This window comes from Gadus morhua, chromosome 19, assembly GCF_902167405.1.
Source record: "Gadus morhua chromosome 19, gadMor3.0, whole genome shotgun sequence".
NCBI classification, from domain to species: Eukaryota; Metazoa; Chordata; class Actinopteri; order Gadiformes; family Gadidae; genus Gadus; species Gadus morhua.
Window position 1 is genome coordinate 3049644 of NC_044066.1, and position 17656 is coordinate 3067299.

Consider the following 17656-nt stretch of genomic DNA (forward strand, 5'->3'; position numbering starts at 1 on the left):
ACACTTCCTGTTGTCATTCTCTCCGGTTCCTGTGCGACGTCACGGTGCGAGAGTACACACGTCGTCTTTTATTTCTCCCGTTGTCGATGACTTCTCTATAAAACGGAAAACTAATAATAGAAACGATCAAATGTCGGACGAGGCGACGCGGCGCACGGTGTCGGATATCCCGCTGCTGAAGACCAACTCCGGCCCGCGGGACCGCGAGCTGTGGGTGCAGCGGCTCCGGGAGGAGTACGTGTCCCTCATCAAGTACGTTGAGAACAACAAGGCGGCGGACAACGACTGGTTTCGCCTCGAGTCCAACCGGGAAGGCACCCGCTGGTTCGGCAAGTGTTGGTACGTGCACGAGCTGCTTCGCTACGAGTTTGACGTGGAGTTTGACGTGCCCGCGACCTACCCTGCCACCGCGCCCGAGGTGGCGTTACCGGAGCTGGAGGGCAAGACGGCCAAGATGTACCGTGGGGGCCGCATCTGCCTCACCGACCACTTTAAGCCGTTGTGGGCGCGCAATGTGCCCCGCTTCGGCCTAGCCCACCTGATGGCGCTCGGCCTGGGCCCCTGGCTGGCTGTTGAGATCCCCGACCTGGTGTCCCGGGGCCTCGTCACTCACAAGGAGAACCAGCAGGCCCCCTCAGCCTCGTGAAGACACACAAACAGACTGTTAGATAATGTCAAGCGGACTATTGTTTACTATAGAGATAAAGTCATGAAGGACACCGACTGTGTTCACTATATAAAGTCCTGAAACAAACTGCTTATATTGACTATATAAAGTAATGAACAGACTGCATATGTTCATTAGTGATCGTCATTAAACAGACTGCATATGTTCACTAGTGATGGTCATGAAACAGACTGCTTGTGTTCACTATATAAAGTCATGAAACAGCCTGCGTATGTTCACTAGTGATGGTGATTAAACAGACTGCTTGTGTTCACTGTATAAAGTCGTGAACATACTGCATATGTTCACTAGTGATGGTCATGAAACACACTGCTAGTGTGTTCACTAGTGATGGTCATTAAACATACTGAATATGTTCAATAATGATGGTCATTAAACAGACTGCTCACTATTATAGGGATGAGGTCATGAAACAAACCACTTATGTTCACTAAACAAGGTCATGTTTCATTCGTATATATTTTTTTTTACATGTTGGGCAGTCGTCTTCGTAGTGCGGTAGGACTAGGGTCTTACTCATGGTGTATATAAAGGGGCTACTGATCGTGGTATGTATAAGTACAACCTGTATTTCTATAAGATGTGGACCAGTTTGCTTGAGGCTACAACATGTTGTTTTAACAGTGACTGATGTTCGTGGAGTTAACCTAAGGAGTGGTTACATGTTGCCTGATTTAAATATTGACCAGTCCAGAACATCTGAGATCACACCAAGATGTAAAATATTTTTTTGATCTAGGCAGAAAGTAATTTTGAAGTTGGGAGATTAACTTTATTGGTAACTTTATTATAAAAGAAAATGTCATTACTATAAAATAATGTGTGCAATCCTTGAGTGGAACTGGTGTGCCGTGTAATAAAACACGCTTGGCTGGGAACAATGAGTCAATATGAGATGAGAACACAGGCAACAACACAGATTCACCAGCCCTGTGTAGACAGAACATCACATCTAACCATTAGTGACGTCACGAGTAGAATGGATCAATCTTTGAAGCCAGCCGGTCTCCAACGGATGCATGACACATGAGTAGTGTGTCATGAGGGGAAGGGGGTTATAGAGGTGTGTCAACAGAGAAGGGGGGCGTGTTGTCAGAGGGGTGAGAGTCCTCATATAGGCAGGTCTTCATGGGGGATGTGTCCTCAGAAAAAGCCGTAGTGCTCCAGTGCGGTGGCGGCCTCAAGCAGCAGGGCCTTGCAGTAGATGCGTGCAGTGTGCAGCAGGGTGAGGGGGTCCAGGGTGCTGAACATGGTGTCTGCCAGAGCGAAACCCAGCGTGGAGGGGATGACGCCCCGGCCATACTCCACCATCCAGGTCCCTGAAGACCACTGCACCGCCGCCGCCTCGCCCACCCCGTGCACCAGGGTGTCACCTGACGGGAAGAACGGCCAATCACATCAGAGTGTGTGTGTGTGAGTGAGTGATTGAGTGAGTGAGTGAGTGAGTGAGAGAGAGACCTGGGTAATATAGCTGACTCTTGGTGGTCCCCTCCTTCCACTGGTGGAATGTTCCAGAGATGATGGTGTCAGAGATCTCAGCCCAGTAGCGACCTGAGAAGTCCCACAGGAATCAGTGTTATATGGTCCCTCCTGAACATCCCTTCCTCCCTCTCCTTTATCCACTAGTGCAGAAGAGAACATCTCCTACTTCTATATCCACTATTACAGAAGAGGAGAACATCACCTCTCCTCTAACTACTAGTCGAGAAGAGAACATCTCTCTCCTCCATCCACTAGTACAGAAGAGAACATCGCCCTCTCCTCTATCCACTAGTACCGAAGAGGAGGACATCTCTCTCTCCCCTTTCAACTAGTACCGAAGAGGAGGACATCTCTCTCTCCCCTTTCAACTAGTATCGAAGAGGGGAGATCTCTCTCTCTCCTCTATCAACTAGTACCGAAGAGGAGGACATCTCTCTCTCCTCTATCAACTAGTACCGAAGAGGAGGACATCTCTCTCTCCTCTATCAACTAGTACCGAAGAGGACATCTCTCTCTCCTCTATCAACTAGTACCGAAGAGGAGGACATCTCTCTCTCCCCTTTCAACTAGTACCGAAGAGGAGGACATCTCTCTCTCCTCTATCAACTAGTACCGAAGAGGAGGACATCTCTCTCTCTATCAACTAGTACCGAAGAGGAGGACATCTCTCTCTCCTCTATCAACTAGTACCGAAGAGGAGGACATCTCTCTCTCTTCTTTCAACTAGTACCGAAGAGGAGGACATCTCTCTCTCCTCTATCAACTAGTACCGAAGAGGATAGTGTTTAGTGATGATTTCATGGCTGGTGACAGGTGGGTGTAGTGATGAAGTGGACCTGAGTGTCCTCCGGTGTCCAGGGCTGTGCCGAACAGCAGGACGTACTCGGTGAGGGAGCCGTGGAGGAGACACATGGAGCCCATCCACCCGCCAGCGTTCACAAAAACCCACTGGAGGTCCTCGTCTGGCAGGATGTGACCAGGATATCTGGGGAAGACACACACTCAGCACCTCCATCCCCGGTCTGCCCTCACCCCTTTGACTAACTGGACAGTGTCATATTTAATAGCCCCCCATTGTTTGATGGACTTAAATCTGTTGTGGGAGAAAAGGGTGCCCATCAGAAATGAGGATCAAACATTCTATAATTAATTGATATGCAATTATTAACCATAAAAAATAACCAACGCAATAGCCAGTGTCTCAGCTTCTGTAAAGCTCCCATCCCTATTGCTGACCAATAGCTGGGAACTCAAGGTGTAGCATTGATGTACCTAGAGTAGTCATTGTTAAATACGTTTGAGTAGCTATTGTTAATTGTTTATATCGTTTTAAAAGAAAACGATGAAAGGATTGGATTGGTGTCCTGCAATATTTGACCTTTTCCTGAGTTCCACCACGATCTTGGCAAAGGCTTGTTCATGGTCCTGCCCTGTAGGGAAGGCACGGATTACAAGGCAGATATCGCCATATGTTTTAATATATTTAAATAAAGTTTGTTACTGTTGGTAACAAACTTACCTGCATACTGTGTGGCTATCTTAGCGACGTCTTCCTTAGTAAACACGTATTGTTTGGTGGCCAACCAGTGTTTCACTAAAAGCACGGCCAGGATCGTAAACCCCAAGAACACACAGAGTTTACATATTTTGGTAACTAAAGACATGCTGATATTTGACTGACTAAATACATTTATTCACGGTTAAAGCAGACGAGGTTGGACGACATGTGGAACCTGGGGGTGGATTGTAAACGCCGGAAAAAATTGACTCAGATGACTGCTGTTAGGGGTGGGACATAGGGAACTAACCAATCAGAAGCTCGGAAAACACAGGATGGATCACATGACGTATGATGCGTTCTTAACCATTTGAGTTTAGACAGATAACGAACGGTTGTAGAAGAAACAAAGGTCAACTGGGATTGAAAATAAATCAATGAGACAACATATCTATACAAGACACCCTTTAGATTTGAACAATGGCAAGTTAGTTCTCCAGGGGCCATCCACTTGTGTTGCCGGCATCTGCGGGACCTTCTTAGCTTAGTATTGTAAGATTACGTTCCAATTGACTTTAATATAAACACTAATCGGGAGTTAGTGTTAATGGATTATCAACTCTTATAACAATCCCTATATGTTATGTTATACCCTCTGCTATGGGGTACTCCCCTGCTCTCTCAGTCTGTAGAGAAATCCTCCTATACAGGCACAAGACGTGTCTGAAGTCCTCCAAACATACACTTAATGTCAGCTGAAGCCCGCTATTCAATACAAATACAACGTCATTGGTATGGGTTATGATCAATCACAAGCTCGGATAGGTGGTGGTGGTCTACTTCTGGCTAGTTTTAAAGAAGAACATCTTCCCGCCGCTCGGAATCTCTGCGGATCCCCATGCAGGAACATACCATGGTATGTTGGAGACGGGGCAAAGTGGACGAACCAATCAGTAGCTCGATACAACGCGTAGCTAGTTTTGTCAACGCAACGGTTGCCAGTACAAACGAAATCCCCCATTCGATGTATTTTCGTATATGCATATTTTATTCTAAAAACAACTACTGTATACCCCCCTGCTGTTGTCACTTAGTAAATAATATGACATATTTTTGCAAACTACAAAAAATAAAGTGTGGTGGTTGGTTATCTTGTATGTATGTATTTGCTGTTTTTAGTTGCTGGTTTTACTGAAACATGCCGTGGTGCTGGCTGCCAGTCATGAGTTCAGGGACACGAAACAAGCAAATAAGGATGTGCAGAATAATGAACTAGAACAGTGAGCTTGTGATCACTTATTAGTTCAACTTATACATTTAGTAGCGATTAGATATTTGTTATTTGAACAGATCTTTTCAAGATAATTTGAATGCTCTCAATATGAGCGGCCAGGACGGCGTCAAGTTTGATCCAAAAGGTAATAGTGCTGCAAGTTAAGTTATAGGCCGCCTATCAATTATTTTTCAATGTTGACTCTGTGATGGACCGATCTGTAGGCTGCAACCAACTATAAACCCAACGCATGTTATTTCTTCTCATAAAATGTGTCATACTTTACTGTAATCCCTTAAAACGGCGGTCAATATAGTATTTTCTGTTCTACAACTGTCTGTCTGTCTGTCTGTCTGTCTGTCTGTCTGTCTGTCTGTCTCTCTGTTTGTTTGTCTGTATGTCTGTCGGTCTCTTGTCTCTCTGTCGTGCTCTCTCTCTCTTGTCTCTGTCTCTCAGTAAAGCTCTGTAAGGGCCTTGTGTTGAGAGAGCTTGTTGCTTTCACTTCTTCAGACCACACTCCTTAATGGGGTTTTTACAATTGTAGCGCTCTCTTCTGGATTTAAATAATGATTGGATATTGTTTTTTCTTGTCAATACCCATTTTTTGATGCCTTGAGTTGGTTATAATGATGTAAAATATAAAATCCACAGAACTTTACCAGCTAGGCTAATCAATGTGTTCGGACATGCCTCTCATGAGAAACACTGTGGCAGTTTCAAACACAACAATGTCTCCCCATAATGACGAATAGTTTCATGATAATAACTAAACAATGACCCAAACACAAAATTATTAGTATGATGGGTATGAAGTGATGGGCCATTTTGGTTCAGTGAGAGGGATGTTTAGACAGACTGGTGTTTTTAATGAGAGGGCTGTTTAAACAGACTGGTGTTCAGTGAGAGGGTTGTTTAAACAGACTGGTGTTCAGTGAGAGGGCTGTTTAAACAGACTGATGGTCAGTGAGAGGGCTGTTTATACATGCGTTCAGTGGGCTGTTTATACATGCGTTCAGTGAGAAGGCTGTTTAAACAGACTTTAACCTGGCTCCGTCCCCCTCCCAGAGCACCAGCACCAGCGTTACAACCCCCTGACGGATCGCTGGGTGCTGGTCTCCGCTCACCGCATGACAAGGCCCTGGGCCGGCCAGAAGGAGAGCGTATCCGAGCAGCAAGTGGTCCGGAGCGATCCTCAAAACCCCCTCTGTCCCGGGAACACACGCGCCAACGGACAGGTGAACACACACACCTGCTGCCTTCTTACGGACGGAGATACACTTTAATATCTACAAGTTTGCATTTGCATAATGACATTACACTACACTGCAAGATGCAATAAGCACATTAGAGATAGGGTCAGTGACAGGGTCAGGGGTCAGTGACAGGGTCAGGGGTCAGTGACAGGGTCAGGGGTCAGTGACAGGGTCAGTGACAGGGTCAGGGTTCAGTGACAGGCTGAGGGGTCAGTGACAGGGTCAGGGGTCAGTGACAGGGTGAGGACTCTGTGACAGGGTGAGGGCGCAGTGACCGAGTGAGGGGTCAGTGACAGGGTCAGGGGTCAGTGACAGGGTCAGGGTTCAGTGACAGGGTCAGGGTTCAGTGACAGGGTGAGGGCGCAGTGACAGGGTCAGGGTTCAGTACGCACGTCAGCAGCGACAACAAAGGACTCTTGTAAAAATGACTTGCTGTAGAGTGGGATACTTACATCTGACCACTAGGGAGCAGTAGTTTCATTGTTGTGTCTACCTATCTCTCTCCTAAAATACACACCTGTCACTCTCTCTCTCTCCTGAAACACACACCTGTCTCTCTCTCTCTCTCTCTCTCTCATGAAACACACACATGTCTCTCTCTCTCTCTCTCTCTCCTGAAACACACACCTGTCTCTCTCTCTCCTAGAGGCTCCTGCCCAATAGGCCTCATTTAAACTCGGGGCTAAGGGCAGATTCAGACCAAATCAGCACATTTATCTTTTGATTTGAATGGGGTTGTGCGTTTAAGCTGTGAGTTTATCGGCCCCAGGGGTTGCTGAAAAAAATGCAGCTGCCTGTATCGAAAATTTGAAACTGAATAAACGTTGGTAGAAATGCGACCCAACGTCACACTACCGCGGCCAATCACGTAAGCCTGCCATCAGACCAGAAGACGCCCCGAACGGGAAGGAGAACGTTTTGTTGATCAAAATTGATCCAGATCCAGATGAATCCAGATATCCGAGTTATCCATTAAGGGGAGCAGGCCTTGCTTTTCTTTCAATTAACTGTTACAGTCGTTATCATCCAATTAAGTCTGACCCCCTGCACTACGAGATTCGGGCAGATAATATCAAACCAGTTTGAAATACTTTTCCGGGAGGAAAATTGTAGTGTCCGCTCCCCCCTCTACCCTGACGCCCTCATCTCTCCCGTCTCCTTCCTCTCTCCCCTGTCTCCCTCGTTTCTCTTCCTCTCCCTCCTCTCCCTCCTCTCCCCTTCTCACTCCTCATCTCCTCACACAGAAAAGAGAAAGTAGATCAGTATTACCCTACAGTCAAAATTATCAGCACTTTCATGCTATAATTGTTCTCCTCACAACATTTGCCACCTTTTACCTCCCAACAAATCAAAGTAAACAAATATACCCACACAAGGGGAACATATTAACAAACCAATAGCGTCAATCTATTCTTCTTTACGTTGATGTGCACCCAGTTGTAGTTTTCGTTTCCTATTTTCTCATTTTTTTCGTCTTCTTCAACGTGTGGATGTGTCAGACAAAGGAAGCATTAAAGGGGTAGTTCGGAATTTTGGACATATGGCCTGACTCCCAAGTTAGCCTTGGTGTTTTCAACACATTTCATCAGTCCTTCTAGTTGCAGCGTTCGCTTGTCTTAGGCTAGCGCTTGGCAACGGGCAATACTAGCCTGCTAATAAAGTCTAATAAAGTCAGTCTTACCACTCCACAGTACACCTGAGGCAAATCAACTATAACGCCAGACGGTCGATGTAAAGGTCTGTGTTGATAGAATAATGTTAGAAATAAAACCAACCTTGCTTTGCATTGCATTTTGAGGGACTTGCTGTGTCTCAGCAGCAGTGTTATATTCCTAGTAGTAGGCTATGGCAGCGGGGGACTCCGCTGCTGCTGAGAAAGTAGTCCCTAAAAATAAGATGATTCATGCGATGCAAGGTTAGTTTTATTTCTACAATTATTCTATCAACACAGACATTTACATCTATAGTCTGGTGTTATAATTGATTTACCTCGGGTGTACTGTGGAGTGGGTAAGACAGTTTTATTAGCAGGCTAGTATTGCCCGTTGCCGTACGCTAGCCTAGCACGAGCAAACTCTGCAACTAAAAGGACTGAATGAAGCGTGTTGAAAACTGTCTCCAATGATAAAGAACACCAAGGCTCACTTGGGAATCAGGCCCTATGTCCAAAATTCCGAACTACCCCTTTAATAGATTAAATCACCCTCATCTAGCGTGACCTCCACCGCTCAGTGCTGCCCTCTGGTGGGACATTAAAAAAAATTAAATTAAATTCATTTTAATTTTAACTTTTGATCCCTGACGGAACAAATATCTTTCTCCCTCTCTGGCTCTTAACACACACACACACACACACACACACACACACCTGTAACAGGTGAAACCAGACTAGAAGTATTTGTATGGTATATATTTACACATAATTACAGTATGCAGTAGTTTACATAGAGTATTGCAGTATATATTCATACAGTATTATAGAATATCTTTATGCAGAATATATATATATCATAAAGTGAATGAATATGAGTTAGTGTTCATCTATACAATTGACATTTATACAGTATTTCAATATATATTCTCATTTGAACAGGTGAACCCAGACTATGAGAGCACATTTGTGTTTGAAAATGACTTCCCCGCCTTGCAGCCAGACGCACCTGACCCCCCCCAGGGTAAGCATATTAGTACAATATGAACACTATAATTATTACAATATCATTATTATTATTACTAGGCCTGACTAGGCCTAGGCCTAGGCTCAAACTGGATAATTTTTAGTTTAGCAATTTGTTTGACTCTCAAGTCTTGTCTGGATAAAAACCCGTTCCAGGATCAGATGGTGATTCGTTGTTCCAGTCTAAAGCAGCGAGGGGCAAGTGGTGAGAAATATTGTTATTATTATGTTGTAGTTTAAAACAGTATTGATATATGATAGAGAATTATATTATTATAATCTATGCAGTATATGCGTGATGTATTATAATCTATAAAGAATATACGTGTATATATTATTGTTATTATTATTATCTATTATCTATTTTTTTGTTGTTTTCAGTTGATTTAATCAAGCCGTGTTATTATGTATGTATGTATGTATGTATGTATGTATGTATGTATGTATGTATGTATGTATGTATACGTATATAATATATGTATGTTTGTATTTAAAAAAATTAAATAATAATGTATAGCCCCAAACAAGTACTGAGTGCATATACAAGAACATACTTTTCAGAAGGCCAATGTTTCCGTATTAATAAATATAATTTTTACTGATCTTAGGTAATATTAAATTGTGTGTTTGTTATGTTATTATGATATATATATGATATTCTACAGTCAGGTGATGTGTTTCCACCCCTGGTCTGATATCACCCTCCCCCTCATGAGACAGGATGAGGTCATCAAGGTGATCGACAAGTGGGCGGAACTTGTGGAGGAATTAGGCGCCACCTACCCCTGGGTTCAGGTAGGAACATACACACGCACTAACACACACGCACACAGGCGGAAGGTTTGACTCTTGTTTGGTTTGTTTTCAGATCTTTGAAAATAAAGGAGCTACGATGGGATGTTCTAATCCCCACCCACACTGTCAGGTAAAGGACAGACAGACAGACAGACAGCCAGACAGCCAGACAGCCAGACAGAACGACAGAACGACAGACAGAGAGGCAGACAGGTAGACAGACAGACAGACAGACAGACAGACAGACACAACTCGCCCAGATTTCCCATGGCATCACGAAAGGCCAAAAATCGCAGGCAAAAATAACTCTGGAGCTCACAACAAAAAAAACACAGATAAAATTGGCACAGCAAAACGATTCACAGAAAAAACGAATCAGCTCCATGATTTGTAAATATTTTATTGACAACGGATAATGTTCAGCGTCAAAAACCTTCTGATTTATATCCCGAGTAGCCCAGTCTGCTGTGAGTGTCAGCACGCCCACTCTGCGACTCTAGTGACATACGTTCTGGAACCCTGAACGTTTATGCAGTGCTTTTGGGAGATTGGCATAAACATAGGATTGCTCACCGGTTTTCTCGAAATGACGTTATTTTAGTAACGGTAACAAAATGGCATAGATTACCGTCTGTTCCAGAGTTGCAGTATGGCTTTGTGTCATTTGGATAATGTTGAATTGGACTACAGATAGCAGTCGGACAACGGATCCTCCATGTCCATCCGTCACGGCTCACAAGTCACTGCTAGGCTTGGCTGTTTCAGCTGGAGGAGTACCCAGAGGCTGTCCAACCAATGCTAAATAGTTTTTTTGAGAGACCATGTTGTATCCCATAATTTCCAAAGAGTTAAGTATTACTTTAATAAAGGGTCTGTTCCAATACTACTTCTTATGTTCAAGCTAGGGCTGTGTTCCCGGTGGTGGGAGCCCCTGTGGTAGATAAAGGGTCCAGGAGGAATTGGGAAAACTTTATATTTTCAGACCAATCACAACGTTCAGACTTGGTAGCTGATCCAGTGTTTATCTGTGGCCATACATTGGTGTGGTACGTAAATGTCAGCATTAAAGAATCTCAAACACCTCCTGTTTGGAAAGAGTCCCAAAGACAATTCAGCCGCCTCTTGAGCTTCTGGTGGAGATTCAGCAGGGACCCTGAGGTGAACGCCTTGAGGGGAGGCAGGAGGCCAGAGCAACCATCTTGACATGGAGCTGGAAGCACAAAGAAAGCAACATATTTAGCAGGCCGCACTAGTCGGAATGGTGATAGACCATCAAATTCTAGCTGAAATCCTATCAGTCCTATCAGTCCTTTCATGTTGTCTGAAAGCTTTGTATTCATTTTCATGTCTCTGTACGTTTCTATTTCAACTCCTTGCTTCCTGTGGTGTTAGTTACCAAAAAATGTGAACATATTACACCAATTCTTAAATCGTTACATTGGCTTCCTGTAGGTCAGAGAATTGATTTTAAAATCATGTTGCTAACCTATAAACCTATAAAACCATGGTTTAGGCCCAAAATATTTAACTGATATGCTTCCACTACGTAAGCCTTCTAGACCACTAAAATCCTCTGAGACAAATCTGTTAATTATCCCCAGAGTAAACACGAAACATGGGAAAGCACGATTTAGTTACTATGCAACAAATAGCTGGAATAAACTCCCTAAGGATTTAAGACTTGCCCCAACTCTGAGCACCTTTAAAACAAGACTGAAGACTTTTATGTTTGCTTTAGCTTTCTGCTAAATCTTAAACACATTTCACCTTCTAAAAAGCTTTTTTAACTTTGCCTTTATTTTCTATTTTAATACTAAAATGCCTTTTTTTTTAACTTTCTATTTTACCCATTTCTCTGCATATGTTTTGTTTTACTTATCTATTATTTTATTTTATTGTCTGACGATGTTTATATGTGGAGCACTTTGAGTCTGCCTTGTGTATGAAATGTGCTATATAAATAAAGTTGCCTTGCCTTGCCTTGCCTTATAGGTGTGGGCCAGTAGCTTCCTGCCTAATGAGGCAGTGGTGTCAGACCGCAGTCAGAAAGCCTACTATCAACAACATCAGCAACAGCTGCTGCTACGCTACGCTGAACAGGAAGCTAACCGACAGGTAACACACACACAGACACACACACACACACACACACACACACACACACACACACACACACACACACACACACACACACACACACACACACTGGCAACACTCGCAACCTCCAGCATAAACAATACAGTACGCATGGTTCTACTCTATTGAGTACCCATGGTGGTTCTACACACCATCACAAAAATTCTGTGTTAACCACGTGACTGTTCATTTTAAGTGAGGTTAATCTCTCCTCTCTCCTCTCTCCACTCCTCTCCTCTCCCCTCAGGAACGTGTGGTGGTTCAGTCGTCTGATTGGCTGGCTGTGGTTCCGTATTGGGCCACATGGCCGTACCAGACGATGCTGTTACCACGACGACGACACATTCTCAGACTCACTGACCTCACCCCTGAGGAGAGAAGAGGTAAAGAGAGAGATGTTATTCTCTTTGGGTTGTGTTAACCCAGGTCTCCCCTCTAGGCAGTCTGGGCAGTCATGTCCCAGCGTAGTGTAGACCCAACCGGACCAGACCCCCTCTGACAACACCACGGCCCTTAAAGAGCCGGTGAACCCACTGCTTCACATTGACCTTAACACAATGGGATAAAAAAAAGGGTTTTTGGCTGACCACATGGTTACGACCGCAGCCAACTTTGTGATACTTTTTTAGTACCTTCGTTGTGTGAGGGTTATAATAAGGAATGTTGTATATGAAATTTGCCGCACACCGTAGACAATTCTTTAGCTACATTAGGTACTTATTTCAGTAACAGTGATAATATGCCATAGATTACTTTTTTGCCGATCCTATAAGATCAAATGACCCGTTTAAACCAAAAAGTTGATCTTCGGGTTCAGTGGATCTTGTGTGTGGAGCTCATGCATCTTGGTTTACATCATATTGCCGTTGAAAAGAGGCGTTCGATTGGGCATCAAAATTCTCTGCCCAAAGGTACAAGGGGAAAAGGATAAAATTAGGTAAATAAAATAAGTAATTTTCACAATAAATAAATTCTAAATAGTGCAAAATAATTCTGAATAGTGCAAAAGTAGGCAAAACAAAACGGCAAAACAAAACCGTGTATATTCATGGCTGTCAACTTTCTCCCTTCCCTCCCCTCGAAACGTTTTTCCTTTTCAAGGTTATTTCTTACTCTTGAATCCACAGTTTTAGTTGAATGGCCGCTTTGTATATTTTCTCTCAATCTCATTGTCCTCCATGGAGCCCAACCGCTCATATCATAGTACTTCTATTACTAGTAATACGCCTATCATACTACTACTAGTTATCATAGTACTTATGTTACTGGTACATATCCTAGTAATAAGCCTATCATACCAGTAGTAGTTTTCATGCTGCTTTTATTAGTAGTAGTTCTATTACTAGTAATTCTTATAATACTAGTCATACTGGCATACTTTTTTTTTCCACAATGTCTTGCTTTTTAAAAAATGTATGATGACTATATGCTCTGTAAGGTGACCTTGGGTGTCTTGAAAGGCGCCTCTAAATTAAATGTATTATTATTATTATTATACTACTACCACACACACACACACGCTACATTCTCGTAAACGTCAAGATTGCGTGCAAACCAACTTCAGCTGCTAGCGTTCATGGATAAATGGCTTAAATACCCCCGGAATGAAGTTAAGGGGATTCCAGTAAAAAAGAAAAGAACAGGTTGTGTGTGTGTGTGTGTGTGTGTGTGTGTGTGTGTGTGTGTGTGTGTGTGTGTGTGTGTGTGTGTGTGTGTGTGTGTGTGTGTGGGGGGGGGGGGGAACCGCATTCCAGGAAGCCGGAATGCGGTTCTCACTGTGGTGTAACACCACAGTGCGTGTTCATAGACAACGTTCGTCATTATAAGCAATTTACACAACAACGTTACTGAAAGAGTATAAAAAGTACATTATAATAAATATATATATATATATATATATATATATATATATATATATATATACATATAATATATACTCATAGATTTTTGTTATTAACTGATGCGTTTTATTTTCAGACCTGTAAACACTGGGTGTGTGTGTGGTGATAATGTGTGTGTGTGTGTGTGTGTGTGTGTGGTGATAATGAGTTTCCAGTGATGATAAGGTTATTTTGTGATTATGAGTGTGTGTTTAAATAGGATGTGTGTGTGTGTTTATATAGGGTGTGTGTGTGGTTACATTGAGTGTGCATGTATCTGTGCGTAATGCATTATAAGTGTTAATACAGGAGTATTACTGATGTGTTTCAGACCTGGCTGACGTCATGCGGCGGCTGCTCACCAAGTACGACAACCTGTTCCAGGTGTCCTTCCCCTACTCCATGGGCTGGCACGGTGAGCCGCTGTGTGTGTTGTGATGAGTGTGTACGTGTTGTGAATTGTGTGTGTGTGTGTGGGGATAATGAATGTGTGTTGTGATGATAGTAAGTAAGAACGTACAGCTATGTTTATATAGCACTTTTTAAAACAAACGGTAACAAAGAGCTTGAGTGAATGTGCGTGTTTTGAGATAATGGGTGTGTGGTAATAGTTTGTATGTAAGGGGATAATGACTGTGGTATAAGAGTGTCTGTGTGGCGATAATGTTTATTTGTTTATTGTTTTTTTATTTCACACAATACATCCCAGGTTGCTTTAAAATCGATCTGCAAAGTGCGCTCGTGAACGACACAGTAGATTGAAATTAAAATCAAGGAGGGTTCTTGCTTCCTCTCAAGAGTGAGCGCACAATAGTACCACAAACAGACCCAAAACATTAGCAGAGCTGCCTTAGCATTGTTAACAGTTAGGAGAGCTGTAGTTTAACTAGAACAGGGGTTGGAAATAGGAAGAACATGGACCGAATCAGGCACCAAGACACATGTTTCGACCCACAAGATGATTTTATAATAACATTCTCTTTTTTGTTGACCATTCTTGGACCAACTATGAGGTCCCCAATATAATGTCCAAATGAAGAATGACCTCAAGTTTCTCAAGTTATATTTTCATTTAGGCCCCAGTGAGGCGTTATGAAGAATGGGTTTCTCCACACTCAATCAATGCATACATTTTGCGGTGGCTCTAATATTGTATTCATTGCACACAGTCACAGCTGCTTTGGTACAAAGTAGACACACATGCTTGGCATTGGAGAAACTGGATATATAAAACTATGCTATTGTTTCCAGTCTTAATTTAATGCGCTGTATTCATAGATGACCGGGGACATCAGAATTTTGGCAAGCAGTAAAGTTTTCTGAGTATATCAATCAATTTGTGTCATTCATTATGAGCATTATTTACTCAATTCTTTATCCAACTTTAAAGTAATTTATATGTGATATAACGTCATCTCTGATGGAATTCCTGTATTTTTATCATCAAAATATACATGTAAAGAACAAAAGTATTGCAATTCCATGATTTTGCAATACTATGTGGCCTTAGTGGTGATAGTGAGTGTTTGTCTCCTCCAGGTGCTCCCACAGGTCCTCACCTGTCTGGAGGGGTGGACCACTGGCAGCTCCACGCCCACTACTACCCCCCCCTCCTGCGCTCCGCCTCCGTCAGGAAGTTCATGGTGGGATACGAGATGTTGGCCCAGGAGCAGAGGGACCTAACCCCTGAACAGGTACTGGCTCACCCTTGGTACCACTTAACCCCAAACAGGTAGCCACTAAGCCCTGGTCCTGACTAACCCTAAGTATCAACTAGCCCCGACAGGAACAGACTAACCAATAGTACGGACTTACCCTTAGTACCTACTAACCCCCGACAGGTAAAGACTTACCAATGGTCCTGACTAACCCTTCAACCAGGACTGACTATCCGGTTGCTGGCTAACTCCAAACCAGGGCTGGGTGATTCGGCCTAAAAATATAGCATTGATTTTTTCAAACTAATGCAAAAGTTTTTCTCTAAACAAACTAAAAAGACCAAAAATATATGGGGCTGTGATTTTTTGCGACATCTTAATGAACCCCATTTTGTACCATATCACTGCTTCCGTGGTCACTGCCCTGTGGTCCCTTTCTTGTCTTAAGGAATGTCTTTAGTCCTAAAAGTCCTACATTTAGGTATTTTATAAGTCCTCAATTTAGTGAAAACAGTCCCCAAAACACCAGGTGGATGTTCCACTCTGCTTAATGCCCGTTAGTAAACTCTTCGTTGTCAGGACTAAGGAATACTGGAGCAGAGGTGTGTGAGGACGTGTAGCGCTCTGTCCGGGCAGCAGTTAAAGTTAAAAACACTCATCGTACTATAACTCTACTGTGTGTGTGGAGCTAGTTCTGGAAAGCCGTTGATTTTGATGATCGTGTTCAAGAGAGAGTAAGGTATAACGCTACGGTGTATGTGGATGTCTGGAGCTTGTTCTGAGCAGTGATTTATGTGATGTCACATAAATCAAAAACGTTACTATAAGAGTATCAAAAAGTTTCCGTGAGCTACTTTACCGTAAGCTCTGGTATTGACTAACCCCTGATACTAACTAACCCCTGATACTAAATAAACCCTGCACCATTATTGACCAACCCCTGGTACTTACCTATCCCAGACAGGTACTTACTAATCCGCTTCCAGTACTGACTTAACCCAGCAGGCACTGACCTACTTACTTACCCCTGAATAGTTACTGCCTTACCCTCAACATGTACTAACTAACCCCCAAAAGGTAGTTACTAACCCTTGATGCCATTGCCAACTAACCCTGCATACTAACTAACCCTCAACAGGTACCAAGTGACCCTTCAACAGGTACGAGGGGTTTAACAGTTCGGGTGTGTCCTGGTTTGGATCACTACATGGTTTATTGTTCAGTACTATATGTGAAGTATTGTGCCTTTTAGGGACACCGGTGTCAAGAGCAAAGGGTTTGGACAAATAGCCAAGTCACATTTAATCAGTTATTAGTTATTATATCAGTTATGTTTGACCTTCATCCTGCGTCCACATGACTTCATCCAGCTCCTGTTCCACAGTGTGTGTTACAGTGGGATTGTGTGTTTGTGTGTGTGTTTGTCTAGGCAGCAGAGAGGTTGAGGAATGTCCCTGATGAACACTACAGGAACCGGAAGAAGAGCGAGGAGAAAGAGTGAGATCTGTTGGACGAAGAGGAGGAGGGGTTTACCCATGATAAACCGAGTTATTGTCTGATTAAATTGTTACTTCATCTCATAACTATAAAGGATATTGCTTCCTCAAAGAACTGAACAGATAATTCAATTATTGAAATCAATGAATATTAAATAAGGGTTGATACCACTGCAATAAAAACATGAACACTGGTAATGTTCTAATTTATTTAGTTTTTCTACATACACACAATTTCCCTGGAACTGCCTAACCCCAACCTTCCAACCATGGTACCCCTTTAACCCTAGTAACCCTCGTAACCGTTCAATACTAGTAGGCTCAATTGCAGAGTATATTTAGTCGTTTCTCAACAATCTATCCAAGGAGGATAGATTATCCAGGTCGGGGAATAGGGGTGGCAGATACCCGTAGGCGCACTGAAAGGGAGAGAGGCCGGTGGATGAGCAGGTAAGGGTGTTATGCGCATACTCTACCCATACCAGTAAGTCGGACCAGGAAGCCGGAATGCGGTTCTCCAGGCATCGGAGGGTGGTCTCCAGATCTTGATTGACACTCTCGGTCTGTCCATTGGACTGCTGGTGGAAGCCGGAAGATAGGCTGGTGGTAGCTCAGACTAGGCTGCAGAATCCCCTCCAGAAGACCGAGGTGAATTTGGGCCCCCGGTCAGAGACGACATCCGTAGGTAACCAATGGAGGCGGAAGACGAGTAATGGGCATGGGGTGCTGAGGAGCAGTTCCGCAGTCTCCCTGGCAGAGGGAAGTTTAGTAAGGGGGATGAAATGGGCCAACTTACTAAATTGATCTACGATGGTAAGGA

At 43.3% G+C, this 17656-nt stretch overlaps 3 protein-coding genes across 3 annotated transcripts; 2 read left to right on the top strand and 1 right to left on the bottom strand.

The window, feature by feature from the left end:
• Positions 1-21: 21 nt before the first annotated feature.
• Positions 22-893, top strand: ufc1 (ubiquitin-fold modifier conjugating enzyme 1). Its single transcript, XM_030341311.1, has one exon. The coding sequence runs from the start codon at positions 131-133 to the stop codon at positions 644-646; it is 516 nt and encodes a 171-aa protein (XP_030197171.1). The 5' UTR covers positions 22-130; the 3' UTR covers positions 647-893.
• A 541-nt stretch (positions 894-1434) lies between these two features.
• Positions 1435-3961, bottom strand: sigmar1 (sigma non-opioid intracellular receptor 1). Its single transcript, XM_030341310.1, has 5 exons — positions 3690-3961; positions 3549-3600; positions 3007-3155; positions 2147-2239; positions 1435-2061 (listed from the first exon to the last, which is right to left on the bottom strand). The coding sequence occupies exons 1-5, from the start codon at positions 3832-3834 to the stop codon at positions 1832-1834; spliced, it is 669 nt and encodes a 222-aa protein (XP_030197170.1). The 5' UTR covers positions 3835-3961; the 3' UTR covers positions 1435-1831.
• Positions 3962-4884: 923 nt separating this feature from the next.
• Positions 4885-17034, top strand: galt (galactose-1-phosphate uridylyltransferase). The gene is made up of 11 exons (XM_030341828.1): positions 4885-5086; positions 6007-6176; positions 8788-8869; positions 9028-9076; positions 9537-9666; positions 9740-9796; positions 11659-11781; positions 12050-12185; positions 14014-14097; positions 15222-15376; positions 16770-17034. Exons 1-11 carry the CDS (start codon positions 5050-5052, stop codon positions 16839-16841), a joined length of 1095 nt encoding a protein of 364 aa, XP_030197688.1. The 5' UTR covers positions 4885-5049; the 3' UTR covers positions 16842-17034.
• Positions 17035-17656: the final 622 nt, after the last annotated feature.